General features: G+C 36.3%; 3 protein-coding genes and 1 pseudogene across 6 annotated transcripts; 1 reads left to right on the top strand and 3 right to left on the bottom strand.

Moving 5' to 3' along the window:
• Positions 1 to 1053: 1053 nt before the first annotated feature.
• Positions 1054 to 2504, bottom strand: LOC111781890 (uncharacterized). Of its 3 annotated transcripts, none has more exons than XM_087119919.1 (4): positions 2281 to 2504; positions 2041 to 2131; positions 1782 to 1928; positions 1054 to 1537 (listed from the first exon to the last, which is right to left on the bottom strand). In XM_087119919.1, exons 1-4 carry the CDS (start codon positions 2352 to 2354, stop codon positions 1208 to 1210), a joined length of 642 nt encoding a protein of 213 aa, XP_086976045.1. In that variant the 5' UTR covers positions 2355 to 2504; the 3' UTR covers positions 1054 to 1207. The 3 variants fall into 3 exon arrangements, with proteins under 3 accessions (XP_086976045.1, XP_086976046.1, XP_023518387.2); XM_087119920.1 differs by having other exon boundaries at positions 2289 to 2493; XM_023662619.2 differs by having other exon boundaries at positions 2213 to 2351.
• A 2901-nt stretch (positions 2505 to 5405) lies between these two features.
• Positions 5406 to 6507, bottom strand: LOC111782239 (uncharacterized). Its single transcript, XM_023663072.2, has 2 exons — positions 6334 to 6507; positions 5406 to 6231 (listed from the first exon to the last, which is right to left on the bottom strand). The coding sequence occupies exons 1-2, from the start codon at positions 6441 to 6443 to the stop codon at positions 5823 to 5825; spliced, it is 519 nt and encodes a 172-aa protein (XP_023518840.1). The 5' UTR covers positions 6444 to 6507; the 3' UTR covers positions 5406 to 5822.
• Positions 6508 to 8197: 1690 nt separating this feature from the next.
• Positions 8198 to 10197, top strand: LOC111781650 (very-long-chain enoyl-CoA reductase pseudogene; annotated as a pseudogene). Its single transcript, XR_015414535.1, has 3 exons — positions 8198 to 8820; positions 9154 to 9328; positions 10066 to 10197. The product of XR_015414535.1 is annotated as a very-long-chain enoyl-CoA reductase pseudogene (transcript).
• LOC111781241 (uncharacterized) lies at positions 9536 to 14351 on the bottom strand. Its single transcript, XM_023661723.2, has 7 exons — positions 12634 to 14351; positions 11772 to 11862; positions 11478 to 11635; positions 11237 to 11288; positions 11062 to 11141; positions 10886 to 10979; positions 9536 to 10725 (listed from the first exon to the last, which is right to left on the bottom strand). Exons 1-7 carry the CDS (start codon positions 14191 to 14193, stop codon positions 9977 to 9979), a joined length of 2784 nt encoding a protein of 927 aa, XP_023517491.2. The 5' UTR covers positions 14194 to 14351; the 3' UTR covers positions 9536 to 9976.
• Positions 14352 to 14977: the final 626 nt, after the last annotated feature.

Genomic DNA, 14977 nt, shown 5'->3' with positions numbered 1-14977 from the left:
TTTTAAAGTACCAAAAAAAAAAAAAAGAATTAAATTGTTATAAAAACATCTCTATCATCATTAAAATTTGGATGAAAAACATTATATTTTTATTAATATTTTTAACCTATAATTTTTAAAAAATAACTAAATTTGGATATCAAATGAATTTTAAGTATTTTTATTTAAATCGGCCAAATAATTATATTCCAAAGTCGTGCAAACATTATCCTTGTCGGATTAGCTCTTCCAACGACGTAGACGGCAAAAGTTGACCGCTATGAGTCAACTTTCTGAAAATATGTATATTAAAAAGAGGTCACAACTTTTCCTTTTTTTCATATGAAATATAAATTTATTTGATTTTTTTAAAAGTATATATACATATATATTGTTTTTAAAATTTGGTTATATAATGAAAATATAGATTCAATGTCGATGTCGAATCTATAAATGTTATTACCGTACTTATATACCAGATATAGTATATAAATGATAAAGAACGATTAAAAATTAAATATTCAAACAATCATTTAAACGTAAAACATCACAAATTTAATATTTTTAATTGGTTGAGGAAAGGATCAATCTTAGACTTAAATTACAAATGAAAAATCAAACTTAGTAAAAAGAAAATTATATGAAACATGTAAAATGTTGTTGATATTATTTATAATTAACTCAAACATTAGATTTCTTCAATCAATCATGTGAGAGATACACAATTTAAATAATGGAAGATTCAATATTTAAAAATTGACAATTATTTAAGTTTTTTTAATTTTAAAAAATTAAACTTAAAAATACTACTTCCCTTTTTAATCTACATTTTACCTATGATTCAAATCAAAATCAACCTAAAGTTTTGGAAAACTAGAAAATTTATTATCCTTCTCTTTAAAACAGGACATAAAAACTTTTATTTAGAAAGTTCTCTCAATCCCTCCCCTACTCCTAATTTAAACCGTCTATATTCACATTAACTTTTTTAGTAAACTTTTTGGGAGTGTACGAAATTTTGAATGTATCATTCTAAAGAAAATAGTACCTAACAATTACCTCGTTTGGCCTACATTTAGATTAACTTCAATTTTCATATTCCGAATTTAAATGAACAGAACCCACAAAGTAACACTCTCCATCCGAATATGCACAAAAAGAGAGAAGAAACGAAAATAACCAAACTAGAAAATGAAGGGTCCCAAGTACCTCACTTAAAGAGAGTGTTTCAGCTGGCCAACAAATTATTGGGACGTGGCCGCCCTTGCATCATTGCTCTCAGCTGGTTCCTCCGGCAATTACCGGCGGTTCTCCTCCTTTCCGCTTCCAGAAAGTGAGCCAGCGAGTGAGTTCTGGTGACGCTCACAGCGTCGGTGCTTAGTTTACAGCAAAGAGAAAACAACCATGGCTTGGACTTGAAGTCGTTCTTTCTGTATCCTCCTAAGCTGGTTTCTGTGCTTCCCACTCTTGATGATCTTCTCGAGAGCTCCACGATGTCAGAACCGCTTATTAGACTACCTCCACTGATGCTTTTAGCATGGAGGAATGACCCACTTGACTGCAATCAATCGGAACACAAAGCGGGAGAAGTTAAAAGACAAATTGTGACCATTTACAACACAAAAAGTGCAGAGAAAAGGGGAGAAGATTGTTGGGAGAGGGAGTCCTATATTCACAAATTTAGGGATGAGCATACATTTATTATAAGTAAGTAATACATTTACATTAATATGAGCCTTTTTGGGGAAGCGGACACTGTGGAGATTCGTAATTACTACAAAAAAAAAATAAGACGAACATACCTGAGAATCAAGATCTGAAGAGTCCGTGAAGGAGATCGGAGATCCAGTGGGCAAAGTGTTGAAGGAGATTGATCCGGAAAAGTCCCGGTTTTCCAGCAATCCAACTCTAGCATTTAGTAGTCTTAATCCCAAAGGCCACCCGTCGTCCTGGTTTAGAAATCAATTCAAACTTAAAAAAATTCAGCTCATTATTCAGAAGTATACAAAGTAAAGAAACTCGGAGACAGAGAGAGAGAGAGAGAGAGAGAGAGAGAGAGACCTGTTGAGCCATCAATACGCTGGACCTCCTAAGCGCTGGGCTGAGACCGAGGTGGTTGATTTGATATACTAGGAGACGCCAAAGGCGGTGGCTGCAGGCGAGGAAAATGTTAAGAAGAAAAACATTGAATTCAAATCATTAGAGAACAGACAGTAAGAAAGAGAGGGGTTGCCATTTGTTTCGAGCATTTTCTGATTGGCAGGGCAAAAGGGATGGTAGAAAAGACCACAATGAGACTACTTTCGTACTGCAGTGACATCAGAGGCCCACAAACTCGACAGAAGGCCAGGGCAACGTCTATTCCCTGTTTTCATATTATGAACTGGAATTTCAGTCACTTCATTAAGCTAGAGAACAGTGAGATATCCAATTACCCATATTCAGTCAATTCATATGAAGATGAACTGGAAGAAAATGGTAGAATTGAGATAAATTTAACATGGAGAAGATAATGTTTGGAATAAAAACCAAGTTCAGATTCGATGCTGAGAGAAAAAAAGCAGATAGAAAAGAACAGAAAAAAAATAACAAAAGGAAATCGATAGAATCGCCCAAAAAAAACTAAAGAAACTGAAATGACGTTTTTATCCTTAAAATCAATAAATATTAACGCCCACAAATTAATTTTTTTTTTATAAAATAAACAATGAAAATGGAGGGGACCTTTTTCTTTTTGGAAGTCTATTCCATGCTCCATGTTCATGTAAATGCAACTCCAAATGTCGACAAAAAGGGAAGTTTTACGGTAGATGGAGAGTCCAAAGCAAGTCTCGTATCCCAATGATTCTCCAATAGCAGGGACAGAGTACAACCATCAGCAATGGGCAGGCATCTCTCCTCGTCCGTCGTGGTGGCCGAGTAAAGAAAAGGTCAGTAGCATCAATCTGTGGTGTGGCACCCTGTAGCCTGCAAGCAGCAGACATGAGCAGAAGCATAGAGAATCAAAGGAATAGTAAACATCATACAAATATCGGATAAACTATGATAAGGACCTCAAATTAACACCTCATACACTACCAGCGGTCAGAGATTGAGCAAATCAAGAGAATAATTCTTTTGCCTTTTCCTTTTCACGTCTTTTATAAATGGTTCTTACCCTTTATCTTTCACTTTCTTGTTCGGTTTAAGCCCTGCAGTATGGGAAACTAGTATATCAAATCAATGGTGCGTATATTATCTGATTCCAAAGAAGAACTACTTTACAAGCTTGTTTATTTCGCCTCTTCTAATCATTTTATGGGTTGTAAAGACCTCGATCTTAACGCATTTCCAAGGAGGCATAAGCCTCTTATGGTCCAAAGAAGGTATAAGTCTTGAGGCTAAATGTTGGAATCATACTTTGAGCAAGTCCCAAAATACAAGCCTTAAAAGCCTTCTAAAACATTGATTAAAGAAACAACTGATGCTGCCACTTAGTTTTGTACATGTAGAAATGACTCTATAGAAAGATTCCATGAGACAATTATGCATATACAAACTTGATATCTAATGTAACTATAGCATTTAAAAGACAGAACACACAAAATCCACCATAAAGTAAAGTAATCCCTTTTACTAGTAATAGATTGCATTGCCCCCAACAAATGTCTTAACATTCCATATACAAAGAAATTTTAATATATAGTTTAAAAAGGAACAAATTAATATTATTCATTTAATCATTACACAAGACATAAAAACTTTCCAACTTAATAGGTTTATTGGGAGATGTAAACCTATGGTCAAACAAGGCATACCGTTAGGTTATGGAGAGTGCTGTAGTTTACTCAATTATATAGTAAAATTATATATAGTAAATGACATATAAAGTAATAGTCATATATAGTAAGTAATTGTGTATAGTAAAAAGTTATATCTAGTAAAACTACCTGCGATACATAATTATATATAATAGATGACTATACCTAATAAACTATATATAGTAAACCGAATTATATATATACCTTGTACATACTTAAACTCATCAATATAAAGTTGAAGCCAATATTCCTCTTTGCATTTACTCTTTATTCCTTACGTTTATTGCGTGTTGTTGTGTGGTCCTAACACATACCTGTCAATGCTAAATGGTAGAGTTTTATCTAAAGTTTATTTAGAAGGGAGCTTTAAGATGTAAGCTTCAAAACCCTTTTAAAACATTGATTGGAAAATCACCACTGATACTGCCACTTGATTTTATACAAATAGAAGTGACTTCTTGGAAAGATTCCATCAGACAATGCTACATAAACCAAACTTGACACCTGACGTAACTACTACATTTTTTTAAAAAATAACTTACCAAATCCACCATAAAGCAAAGTGGGCCCCTCCTGAAGGCTTCTCATCAAGCGAATAAAAAAATCACATATTTCAGCTTGTTGCATTCCGTGGTAGCCAGTTCACCAAAATCAGTTCTATTCTCATCAAGATAAATTCATTAAAAAAGGTCACTATGTGGAGTCTTTTTTTATCTAATTTGGCTCCACGTTTGTCATGTAGAGTTTTTTACAAATCGAAATGCGACAAGTTATGTTCATCAAGTAATTTGAATTAACTGTGTATACGGCTCTAAAGACTGATCATATTTATGGCTCCCAAGTTAATCAGGTCTCTCCAAAACTAAAGAGGTGCAAAAAGATCATAACCATCAGACTAGCTAATCCTAAAATTACTAACTATTGTATTACTCCAACTATAACTCACTACCCATATGAATGTTGTTACCCTCTTAAAAGCCATCTAAGTCCCAGAATTAGTATCTCCTTTTCTATTCTAATAATTTGAAAAGTAAATAAAATTTTATGCTTTGGTATTCAATCCCCGTTCTACTTCACAAATTCTCACAGAGAATGATCACAAAGAGCAATAGTATTATTCAATCAGTGATCAAAGATGATAGAAGTTATATATACTTCTGGGTTCTATCAACAAAACAGTAATACAACTAATTAAACCTTATATCATAAGTCTTAACCACCTCAGTTTACCTAACTCTAGCAGAACTTTAGTCATAAACAGCCAGAAAGTTAAAACAGATCTCTCTGGAATTTTTATGCTGGCTTGAAAAGAAGGGGGGAAATCTACCATGCTAAACACTCATACAAGAATGATCTTTCCATGCGAGAATATCTTTTCTCTCATGCCAATGCAGAACTCTCAAAGTACAAATAATTTTAGGACAACTAAAAAATTACTTAACAAAATGATCATACAATAAGGCCCAGTTCAATTTTACTTGACAAAGTTTGGTTCATTTTCTTTAAGGATCATACTCATAGTAAAATGTTATCGGTTCATCAAAATAGCGCTAAAATGTTAATGATAATTGTTCTTCTTCATGTAATGAATGTATGACATTAACATGTAAAAATGGCAATCCAGAAGCGTCAGAAGGGGAAAGCAAGGTACCAGTATTGCGCCTTCTGATACCTTCAAAGGGCGTGGCCACAGGTAGCCTCAGAGATGCGTGCCGTCGCATGCTATCCTTCTACTTGACCGCAAATCTCCGCGGAGCCCTCCGAATCAGTCCTCTCGGCCGATAATTACAATCCAGCACGGATTTTGTGCTTTGATAGAGTCCCTGGTAGAGAAATGCGTTTCCAGATTTTGCAAGGAAAATTATGTGCGTTATTAAATGGCCAGGGGATTTCAAGATTGGGATGAAGAATTCATCTCAGACCGAGAGAGGGCCCTTTGTATGACTACAAAATGCAAATAAACAGAAACAAGCCTCCGATCTTCTTTATCTCTATCCAGTTTTGTACATTCCTACATTTGTTAGTTAATATTTCAATTTCAGTTCATAATTCGAACAGTACCAACGCAGTCTGCTCAAATTTTTGAAACGGAGTAGAGAATTTAACATCTCCTTCTTCATCATTTTCTGTGAGATTATCAGAGTCATTACCGAGATTAACAGTATTAATTTTCCCCTTTCCGACCGTCGAATCATCCATCAACATCCTCAATTCAGCGACGGGCCACTCAAAATCCCTAACCTCTCTCTTTACCGTCATCTTAGGAACCTTCTGCGCACGACTGATCTTCGAAGAAACCGCAGAGAGAAGAACCGGATCCAAGTAATCTTCGAGTTTCCTCTTCCTGCTCGCAGTTTCTCCTTCTTTTGCTTCTCGTTTACGATAAAGCCCCATGGCATTCGCCTCGAACTGCGATGAATTTCGACCTTGAACATCTTTGCCGCGAGAAAACCTGGAAATAAACATGAGAAATTCTAGAAGTTCAGGTCTCAAGGAGATTAAAAAACATTACTAGTGAAATTAATGGAGAAATAAGTAGAATATCGAGATTGACGGCGTCGGAGGTGGAGAGTGAATCGACGACGGTCGAAGCAGCCGTCTCTGTATGTCTTCAACGGTGGCGCGAGGACTAAAACCTCCATCTCCTCCTCCGCCGACCTCCATTTTTCCTTCCCGCCAAAATTTATCTCACTGTTCCTTTTGTTTTGAAAGCACTAACTAATTGCTTGTTCTTCAAGCGATCAGATGCAACGAAATAATAAAAATAAAAATTAAAAATTAAAGTAACTATCTTTTTTTTTTTTTTTTTTTTTTTTTTTTTTTTTTTTTTTTTTCTTTTTTTTTTTTAAGTAAAAAGTTTAAATCTAAAATGATAATTGATATCTCAAAAATAGACTTAAAATTTTCATTTTTATTTTCAAACTATTAAAATAATATTTGTTTATTTTTGTTACGAAATTTTTAATCCTCACTTTTACAAAAAAAAAAAAAAAAAAAAGAAAAAAAAAGAAAAAAAGAAAAAAAAATTAGTGTTCAAGATTGGACAGATTTATGGATTCTCTATGGACAATTTTTCCTCACCTTTTTATATATTTTTTTGAATATTGATTTATAACAAAATTTTAATGGATACTCTCTTTTCACTCTCTTACAATACCTCGCTGCTGCAACAAGAATCAGTGTATACTTCGTCCACATTTCGTCCAATCAATGAAGGTCTCCATTGTTTCCAGGAGTGGTAGAGAAAATCATCGCTGCCGGCCTTCAGATCGATGATTCGGTGAGCTTCTCGTTCTTTGTTATTGTAGTCGGAAGCTCTCCAGGTTAATGAGATTATGCGGACTTTGTTGTGTTTCTTTACATGGAGCCTGTTGTTCTGATGTATCTTTGTGCGATAGAGCCGAAAATCGGAATCTAACTGTTTTATTGCTTCTTTATTTCTGAATTTGTGTCTACTTAATTTACTTCTGTATGAAGATTTGTAGACTACGGTGAAAGACTTGCAGGAGACCATTCATCAGCGACGCAAGTCTTGACTCCACTATTTTTGTTTCTGTCATCAGTTTCTGGTTGATTAAGCTTTAGATTTAGCGATTCTGCTACAATCATTGATTTTATCGACTGCTTGCTCTGTCATATTGAAAATCCATCTCAATAGGAATGATAACGGAAGTTCTAGTGCAGCAAGGTCTTACTATTCATAATTACGCGTTCGATGAGATAAAAAGGAGTTTAGTTCTAACTTCTGATCATGTGTCGCAGTAGCTTTCTATTGTCTTTCTGGATTGCTAAAGCATGAATTGATTGATACAATACTAGCTGGCAATTCCTCATGTATTTTGTTATATCTTTCAATTTTCCCACTTAATCTCTTCCTAACACGATAAACGAGAGATTAATGTCTCCCAAACTCAGCAAACTGATTGTCTTCTTATATTTTCCCATTCAGCAGGAAGAAAATACTGTTCCTCTAGACAGCGTCTTACCCTGTCTGCCAAACCAGGGTCAAAAGAGTCCTATTGTTCTAATCTCAAGCAAGAAACTCCAAGATTACTGCGATGACCATCACATTTAAGGACGTTGGTCCGTGTTGAAGGATCACTGGTAGATACATATATGAATAGATATATGTGTTGAAGAGACACCTGTAGATACATGTGTTGAAGGGACACCAGTAGATACATGTGTTGAAGGGACACCTGTAGATACATGTGTGGAAGGATCACTTGTACATGTATAAGGACATGTATGAATATAGTAGGTTTATTAGTTCCTAATTAATTAAAGGCATGACTTTTGGATAATGAATGGCACTTAGGAATGTCCCAAATTACCTATATATATGTTATTGGTATTCGTGGAAGATGTAAAAAATCAATTAAGCATAGTTATACAAAGTTATCTTTTTCTAAAAAATTCTACCAAATTTCTCTGTTGTCACCAACCGTCTCCAAGTTTCTTATAGAACGCTCTTGGAGTATTTGGGGCCACTCGTTATCTCTATCCCACCCAGTCTAAGTTTTTTTTTTTTGACTAAATAGAGGAGCGTCATACCTACCCTGTTCAGACGTATGCCATGTACTATTATTTCCTCCATTAGTCTAAGCGGATCATGTAGAACTTCTTGTTCATAGGCTTAGTCATACAGCTTCACCCTTGTCAAGTGTCTTCCGTAACTACACGTATCATTGGAGTTTTGGAGCTCTCATAGCGTACTACATAAACCACCCACTTTACACCCTGGTGTATGACCGCCAAATGAAGATTGGTTTTGGATTTTGATTACTCTGTCAAATCTTTAACTTATATCACCATCTCATATTGAAGAGTCTTAGAGACCGTAGTGGAAAGGGAGGCTACAAAATTCCACGTGGGTTTCCTTTCCTTTCATGTTGTAACTTATGCCAACTACACAACTGAGATTCACCAATGGCTGGGATTCAATATCGCAACACAAACTGTTGCTGGTTATATTTTTGTAATGGTGGCTACCTACATTATGAGTAAATGGGCAATTGCAGAACACCGCTGCTTGGAAAAGGTAATTACTACATCTCTTGTCTGTTCATGTAAAATACACTGCCCCCACTTATATCTTGAAAGGTTTTGACTGTAATTTTATGCTTGAGCCCTTAATTTTGCAGTAGTACAGTTGGTCGTTAGTTGAAGACTAGATCAAGCTGATTTTAATTTTGAAGTAGCTGATCCTTATCTGTGCTTTCCTTCGGCTTCTTATCACGATCTGTGCTTTCTAATCAATCTCGCATGTTTTTAACGCTTCAAAAATTTAAAATAAATTTTTGTCTATAAAAGTGGTTCTGGCTGTATCTACAGTTTTTGTTCTTCCCATGTACTCTAATGCTGCATTCTGCAGTTTTTCAATGGGAAGGAATGGAGGCCGAAGTATCCAAGAAGATTGGTATTCTACCTCCACGTCTCTGAAAATAAAAAGCCTTCACATGGGGAAGAAAATAATCATAAATCTGCAGTTGTAACTCAAGGCAACATAGCTGCGGTGTTATTTATTACGTTTCCAGAGATGATTTAAGGTTTGTCCATCAGCTCTCTTTTCATATGCTGTAATGTTTAGATCTAAAAAAACACATAATTTGACTACTTGAGTAGAAACATTGATCTGCTGCAACAAGATTAATCTTTTTGCTTCTACATTTGCATTCCATCAAATTATATCAAAATTGTCAAGACTTTTTGACGGTTTCAGAAATCACTGAATTAGAATTTGGAAACGATGCCAATTAGATAATTGCAGGAGATAGTGACGTTATTTCCTACTCTTATTACTGTAAAAAAAGCAGAACACCAGTAGGCTAATAGCTGCCTCTCTGGTTAAACCTATTTTAAGACTGAATTGCCTGAATTAATCCATAGCTATCACCATTCTGGTGGTATGTACAAAAACCTATTGTAATAATGTTGAATAAGAAAAGTTGTTCGCAGGTAGGGTACTTTTACATTAGTTTCTGAAGTTCACGTGATCTATGTAACAATAATCTACAAAAACAGGAGCTTTATTCTCTGAAACAACCTTCCAGCAGCTTGTATTTTAGTCCTATATGGTGAGAACTTTATCCTAGAACTCAATACACTAGAAGAGTTCCAACATGGTAATACTAGAAGCAAATTCCCAATCCTAAGTAGAACACCATGGAATTTGTTTTATGATCAACCAAGCAATCCTATGTAGTTTGCCAGAAATTAGTCTGTCGTCCAATCCTACGTGGCAGTCCAAAATTTTGATAGACCCTTATTTCACCTCCCAACCCAGCTGTCACAATGACCAATCCCCATGCAGTAGCTGGGACAGCATGGTGGCCATGGCTGCTTCCAGCATCAAACCAGGACCAAGAGGAAGGCCAGGGCGAAGCTGATGGGTTGTTGTTGATGCTAGCAGAAGAAGAAATAGAAGGCGAATCGCCATACCTGATAGAGGCTGAAGGTGATGGACTGAGTGCTTCACCAGTTCTCGACTCCGACCGAGCAACTTGAGCTTGCTGTCTCTGCTGCTGCTGCTGCTGCTGCTCCTCATCTGGAGGAGGTGAGGTACTATTGTTGTATTTCTTTGGTAAAGGTGGCAATAGTTTCTTAGGGTTTACAAATGAGCCGTTTTCTTCTCGAGTTGGTGAGCTGCAGGCTGAAGGTGGCTGCGATTGGCCTCGTTTTGAATGTCGTTTGGAGTACATTTGCACCAATGGCGGTTTACCGCTTATCATTCCAGGCCATGCGATTGCTACAGAAACATCTCTACAAGGGAAGTGTTCATGACCTCTGGTTGCTATCAAACCTTTCTTTCCAGAATTTGGATTTCGTGGATTTCTTGGCTCCTCTCTCTTCCATACAAAAACTTGAGAATCTTCACTTGCACATATCACATATTTCCCATCTTGATTGAATGATGCTGTAAGTTGGCTGCTTGTATTTCGGAAACCTGATATCCGATGTCAGTTCTATCAATCAATTTCTAAAATTTAGAACAACAAATTAGGAAGAAAACAATAAAGTTTTATTTATTTGTTTGTTTGTAACATATGGCAATTGACCTTCCTTCTTCTCTACTGCTTTTAGGTGGACATGGAGAGTTTTCTTACCTTTGAATTTGTGATTTACTTCGGTGCCTTCCAAGATCCGAATTCGAGAATCAGCAGAAGTAACCAGCACTTCAGTAGGGCTACCTGGAACAAACTGTTAAGTTACCAAGTTATTACACCATAATTGAATTCACTTAGCAAAGTTAACAATGAAGGCTAGAAGAACAAAGGATTACTTGGAAACCAGTGATCTTTTTTCCAGTAGACTTCTTTTTGCTTAGAAAATCAACCTGGTTCTTTTGTTCTAACTTGGAATCTATACTTCAAAGTAAGTTAAATTAAACAATATAAATCATCGTGATTATAGTAAATCGGTTGGAATTTAATATAGAGATGTGCATGAAACTGTACCCTCTATGCTGTACATTCGACAGCTCCCTTTATGTGAACCTATTATAGCACCCTGCAGATCAGACAAAAGCATTCATGTTCATCATCTCTTGAATTGATCAAACAAAAGCTCACAACTTTTTTTGTTTGGCCTTTTTAAGAGTCAGATGTTCTCAAATGATTGATGCGTATTTGGTAAAAGAGGCAGAATGTTACGAAACAAAACCAAAGATTTGATGCAAATGGAGAATGAGACACCAACCTGGCCATCAGGCGTATAGCAAGCGGCGGTGACCATTTCATGAAGATCAGTCCAATCGACGACATATCGATCAGGTATGTTCCATATCCTCACCTTTGCATCAAGTGCTCCACTGATAAAATAGTTATCATCTACTGGGTTGAATTGAACGCAGGTCACTGTAAAAAATAATAATAACTAAATGTTTTTTCCACAAAAATAATATAAATAATAATAATATAAATAATAATAATAAAGCATCGTACAAGTGAGAAACAGAATGAGCTACCAAAGACAAGCTAGTGAAATTCTTACCATAATCGTTGTGGGCAAACATCTTTAAGCAGATTTTGGTTTCCATATCCCATAGCCTTACGGTTTTGTCCATTGAAGATGAAAGCAGGAGCTAAAATTCCATCAACATCAAGGTTTTTAGTTCTCAAACATTACCTACTAATACCACCCTGGTTTTTGTAATTTTGGCTAATTCACCCATTAATTCTGTCATAAACTCAAATTTTACACTCATTTATGTTTTTATTAAAGGTATAATAAATTCACAATTTAATAACTTTTTCAAAACAAACTTTTAACTTCACTGTTTTTATTCTAAAATCTAACTAATTTTTCATCCTATGAGAAAATCTATTTTGATTGTCTTAAGAACAAAAACTTATATAAACTAAATATTGCAGTGCCTTTCTAAATTTAAAGTTACAATTTTATCTAATTTTGAGTTATGATGCTATGAAAATAAAAGATTTTTAAGTAAAAATAAATATAGAACTCTGATAACAATAATTGGGAAGTTTACATAGAATTATATTTGCTTGGCTTGTGTGAACCTGAATATTTGTTTGATTCAAAAGTATTTTAGAATCTAAAATATTTCTCTGAGAGTTTTCTGGAGAAAACATATAACATTTTTAGTAAACAAGCCTATTTTATATTTAGTATTCGAACAGAAGCTTTTAACTTTCCATCTTCATATTTAATAAGTTTATTTTATTTTATTTTAAATTAAATCTCCATGCTTTGTAAAACTATTTATTTTAGTATAATAAAAGATTAAGAATAATAAAGATTATAATTCAATTATAATCATTATCTTAAAATTAGATCAAATTCAATTTTAATTTTGAAAGAAAAAAGAGAGAGAGAGAGGAAGAGAAGTTACCTGAGAATTAGAAGACCAAGAGAGATCCAGAACATCGTCTTGATGACCAGTGAAAGTGGAGAGTGGTTTGTCCGAAAGCGAGAACACAGTTTCAGGAACATGAACGTAATCAGGAATCACAGTCCCTTTCCTGCTCCCAGAAAGCCCTTTCCCTTTCTTCCTCTTCTCAGACGGCAACGCCGAAGCCTCTCCAATGGCAGGTCTTTCAGGCGAAGGACAATACAAAGGATGAAGCGGCGTCATACTTGCTTCTTCGTTGGGTTTCATCGACATCACCTCGCATTCCTGCACTTCCCATATATGAATTACTCTATCCTCACCCGCACTCGCCAGCAACCGCGCGTCAGAACTGAATTTCATCACCCAAATTGAGCCCTCGTGCGCCTCAATTTCCTGGCAGAAATGCAGCGCCGAAAGCTCCTTGTACGATCTCCCGCTCTGTCTCACTTTCACCCACTGATCTGACGACGGCGGCGTCGAAGTCGAATTCCGAGGCGGAGAATGACACGACGACGACGCGTTCCTGCTAGGTCTTGTCTCTAGCGATGCTTGAGGTATTTCTCTATCCTTTTCCCCGATTAAACCTGTCATGGAGCCTTTGATGTTCTTCAATAGAGCCGCTCCTCTTCTCTTGCTCATTCTCAAGCTCTTCGATAGATACGAATTCATGTTGATTTTCCTATCGCCGAACTGTCCGTTCATTCTTGATACGTTCTCTCTTCGCATCAATTCCTTCACCACCGGTGAGTATCCAACGCATTTCTCGAATTCCTCCATTGTAAGTTGCTTTCCTGTTTGGAGATCGCTGAGTCGATTCCACATTCCGTCTTGATCGTATTCATTCACGATGAACTCCTTCCCTGTATCCAGATTCTTGATTACGAAAACTGCACCGCTCGATTGTCCGCATTCGTTCGACGAAACTGTGATCGCATCAGGATAGTTGCGGATCCGAGCACTCGACGCCATGATCGTTGAGTAAGTTCTCCTGAGGCTCTGCCTCGGGACGTTTTTGATTAGGTCGTCATTCCGTTCCCTGGAAATCGTGAATGTGCCTCTTTCTCCATGAGATCGCGAGCGGACGAGCACGATCGGCAATGGCGTTTCCGGTGGTTCCTGCTTCTGATCCACATTTTCAGGAGATACGACAGTCGTCGTTTCCGGTTGAGAAATTTCGACGTTCGCGAGTAATTTCCTCGAAATCTCCCGCTGGAGTACCTTACTCTGGATCCTCTGAAACTGTTTACCACTATTCAATCCCATTCCTTCCAGCAATCTCTTGCGACGTTCCTTAATCGAACCTGGTGTCGCCATCCAAATGTCGTACTCCGGCGTCATCTGTGAAGTCATCGAGAAGGCTCTGAACTCTTCGTGTTTGGCGGTGGAGACGACGGAGGCAAACGACATTCGACTGTCTTCGAAATCGTCGTCGTCGGAAGATGAAGCCAAATCCTCCGGCATGGCGCACGACATTCGCTCCATGGACTCGAAAAAACGGTCGTCCTCGTCGTCGTCGCGGAGACCATCCCAGTTCATCGTCATGGTCTTCTTGCGCTCCATTTTCGCAGCCTGTGGAGAGGGAAGAAAACTGGAAAGGGGAAGAAGAAAAGAAGAAGGAAATTGTTGAACTCGCAATTGACCTTTTTTTTATTATTATTATTATCATTAATTTTAATTTTAATTTTTCATTATTTATTTTCCATTTTCTTTTCTAATCTGCTTTTCTTAATTTTGCTTTTGCTTTTCCTTTCAATACCGAAAGAGGAAGAAAAGTGGAAGAGAGGAAATCAAGGGTTCGTTTACCGTTATAATTTTATTTGGAGGATACCGAAACGGTCAACGGTCAACGGTATTTATTACATCTCTGCACGTCTGGTGCTTACTGCTCTCCATGTTTTCATTTTTTCCTTTATTTTTTTTATTTTCTTAGTATCCAAATTTGGTTTTTTTTTTTTTTTTGTAAATATTTTTGAAAAAAAAAAAAAAATCATTCGTTCTAGAAACATTAAGAATATTCATTATAGTATCTGAATTTTAAAAAATAAACAATAATTTTGGTCTTCCATATAGCTTTGCTACCAAACATTTTGGGTGGGGTGAGTGAAGAAGTCACCAAACAAAGCCTTGACCGACTTGACTTTGGGCACGCTCAGTTTATTGAAGGTCAAATTTTCACTTGTTGCAATAGTTCTCTGTGGTCAGTGTCAGTTTGGCCTCAAAATCAACTCCAATTGATCGATGTTCACTTATATTCTATTTTCATCGATTAACATGTATAGGTTCATTAGTTTTTAGTTCGACAACAATATTTAAGAGGGGGAGATTCAAATATCTAACCTCTCGA

Source organism: Cucurbita pepo, chromosome 19 (assembly GCF_057944985.1).
Source record: "Cucurbita pepo subsp. pepo isolate OVF chromosome 19, ASM5794498v1, whole genome shotgun sequence".
NCBI classification, from domain to species: Eukaryota; Viridiplantae; Streptophyta; class Magnoliopsida; order Cucurbitales; family Cucurbitaceae; genus Cucurbita; species Cucurbita pepo.
This window is presented reverse-complemented; position numbering and strand designations above follow the sequence as displayed.

Coding starts and splice junctions, on each gene's coding strand:
- LOC111781890 (XM_087119919.1), bottom strand. CDS start 2,354: ATGAAAACAGGGAATAGACGTTGCCCTGGCCTTCTGTCGAGTTTGTGG. Junction 2,132..2,280: donor GATGTCACTGCAGTACGAAA/GTAGTCTCATTG, acceptor CCTCGCCTGCAG/CCACCGCCTTTGGCGTCTCC. Junction 1,538..1,781: donor CTTCAGATCTTGATTCTCAG/GTATGTTCGTCT, acceptor GATTGATTGCAG/TCAAGTGGGTCATTCCTCCA.
- LOC111781241 (XM_023661723.2), bottom strand. CDS start 14,193: ATGGAGCGCAAGAAGACCATGACGATGAACTGGGATGGTCTCCGCGAC. Junction 11,142..11,236: donor TCGAATGTACAGCATAGAGG/GTACAGTTTCAT, acceptor TTTGAAGTATAG/ATTCCAAGTTAGAACAAAAG. Junction 10,980..11,061: donor AAAAGATCACTGGTTTCCAA/GTAATCCTTTGT, acceptor GTAACTTAACAG/TTTGTTCCAGGTAGCCCTAC.
- LOC111782239 (XM_023663072.2), bottom strand. CDS start 6,443: ATGGAGGTCGGCGGAGGAGGAGATGGAGGTTTTAGTCCTCGCGCCACC. Junction 6,232..6,333: donor CACTCTCCACCTCCGACGCC/GTCAATCTCGAT, acceptor GTTTATTTCCAG/GTTTTCTCGCGGCAAAGATG.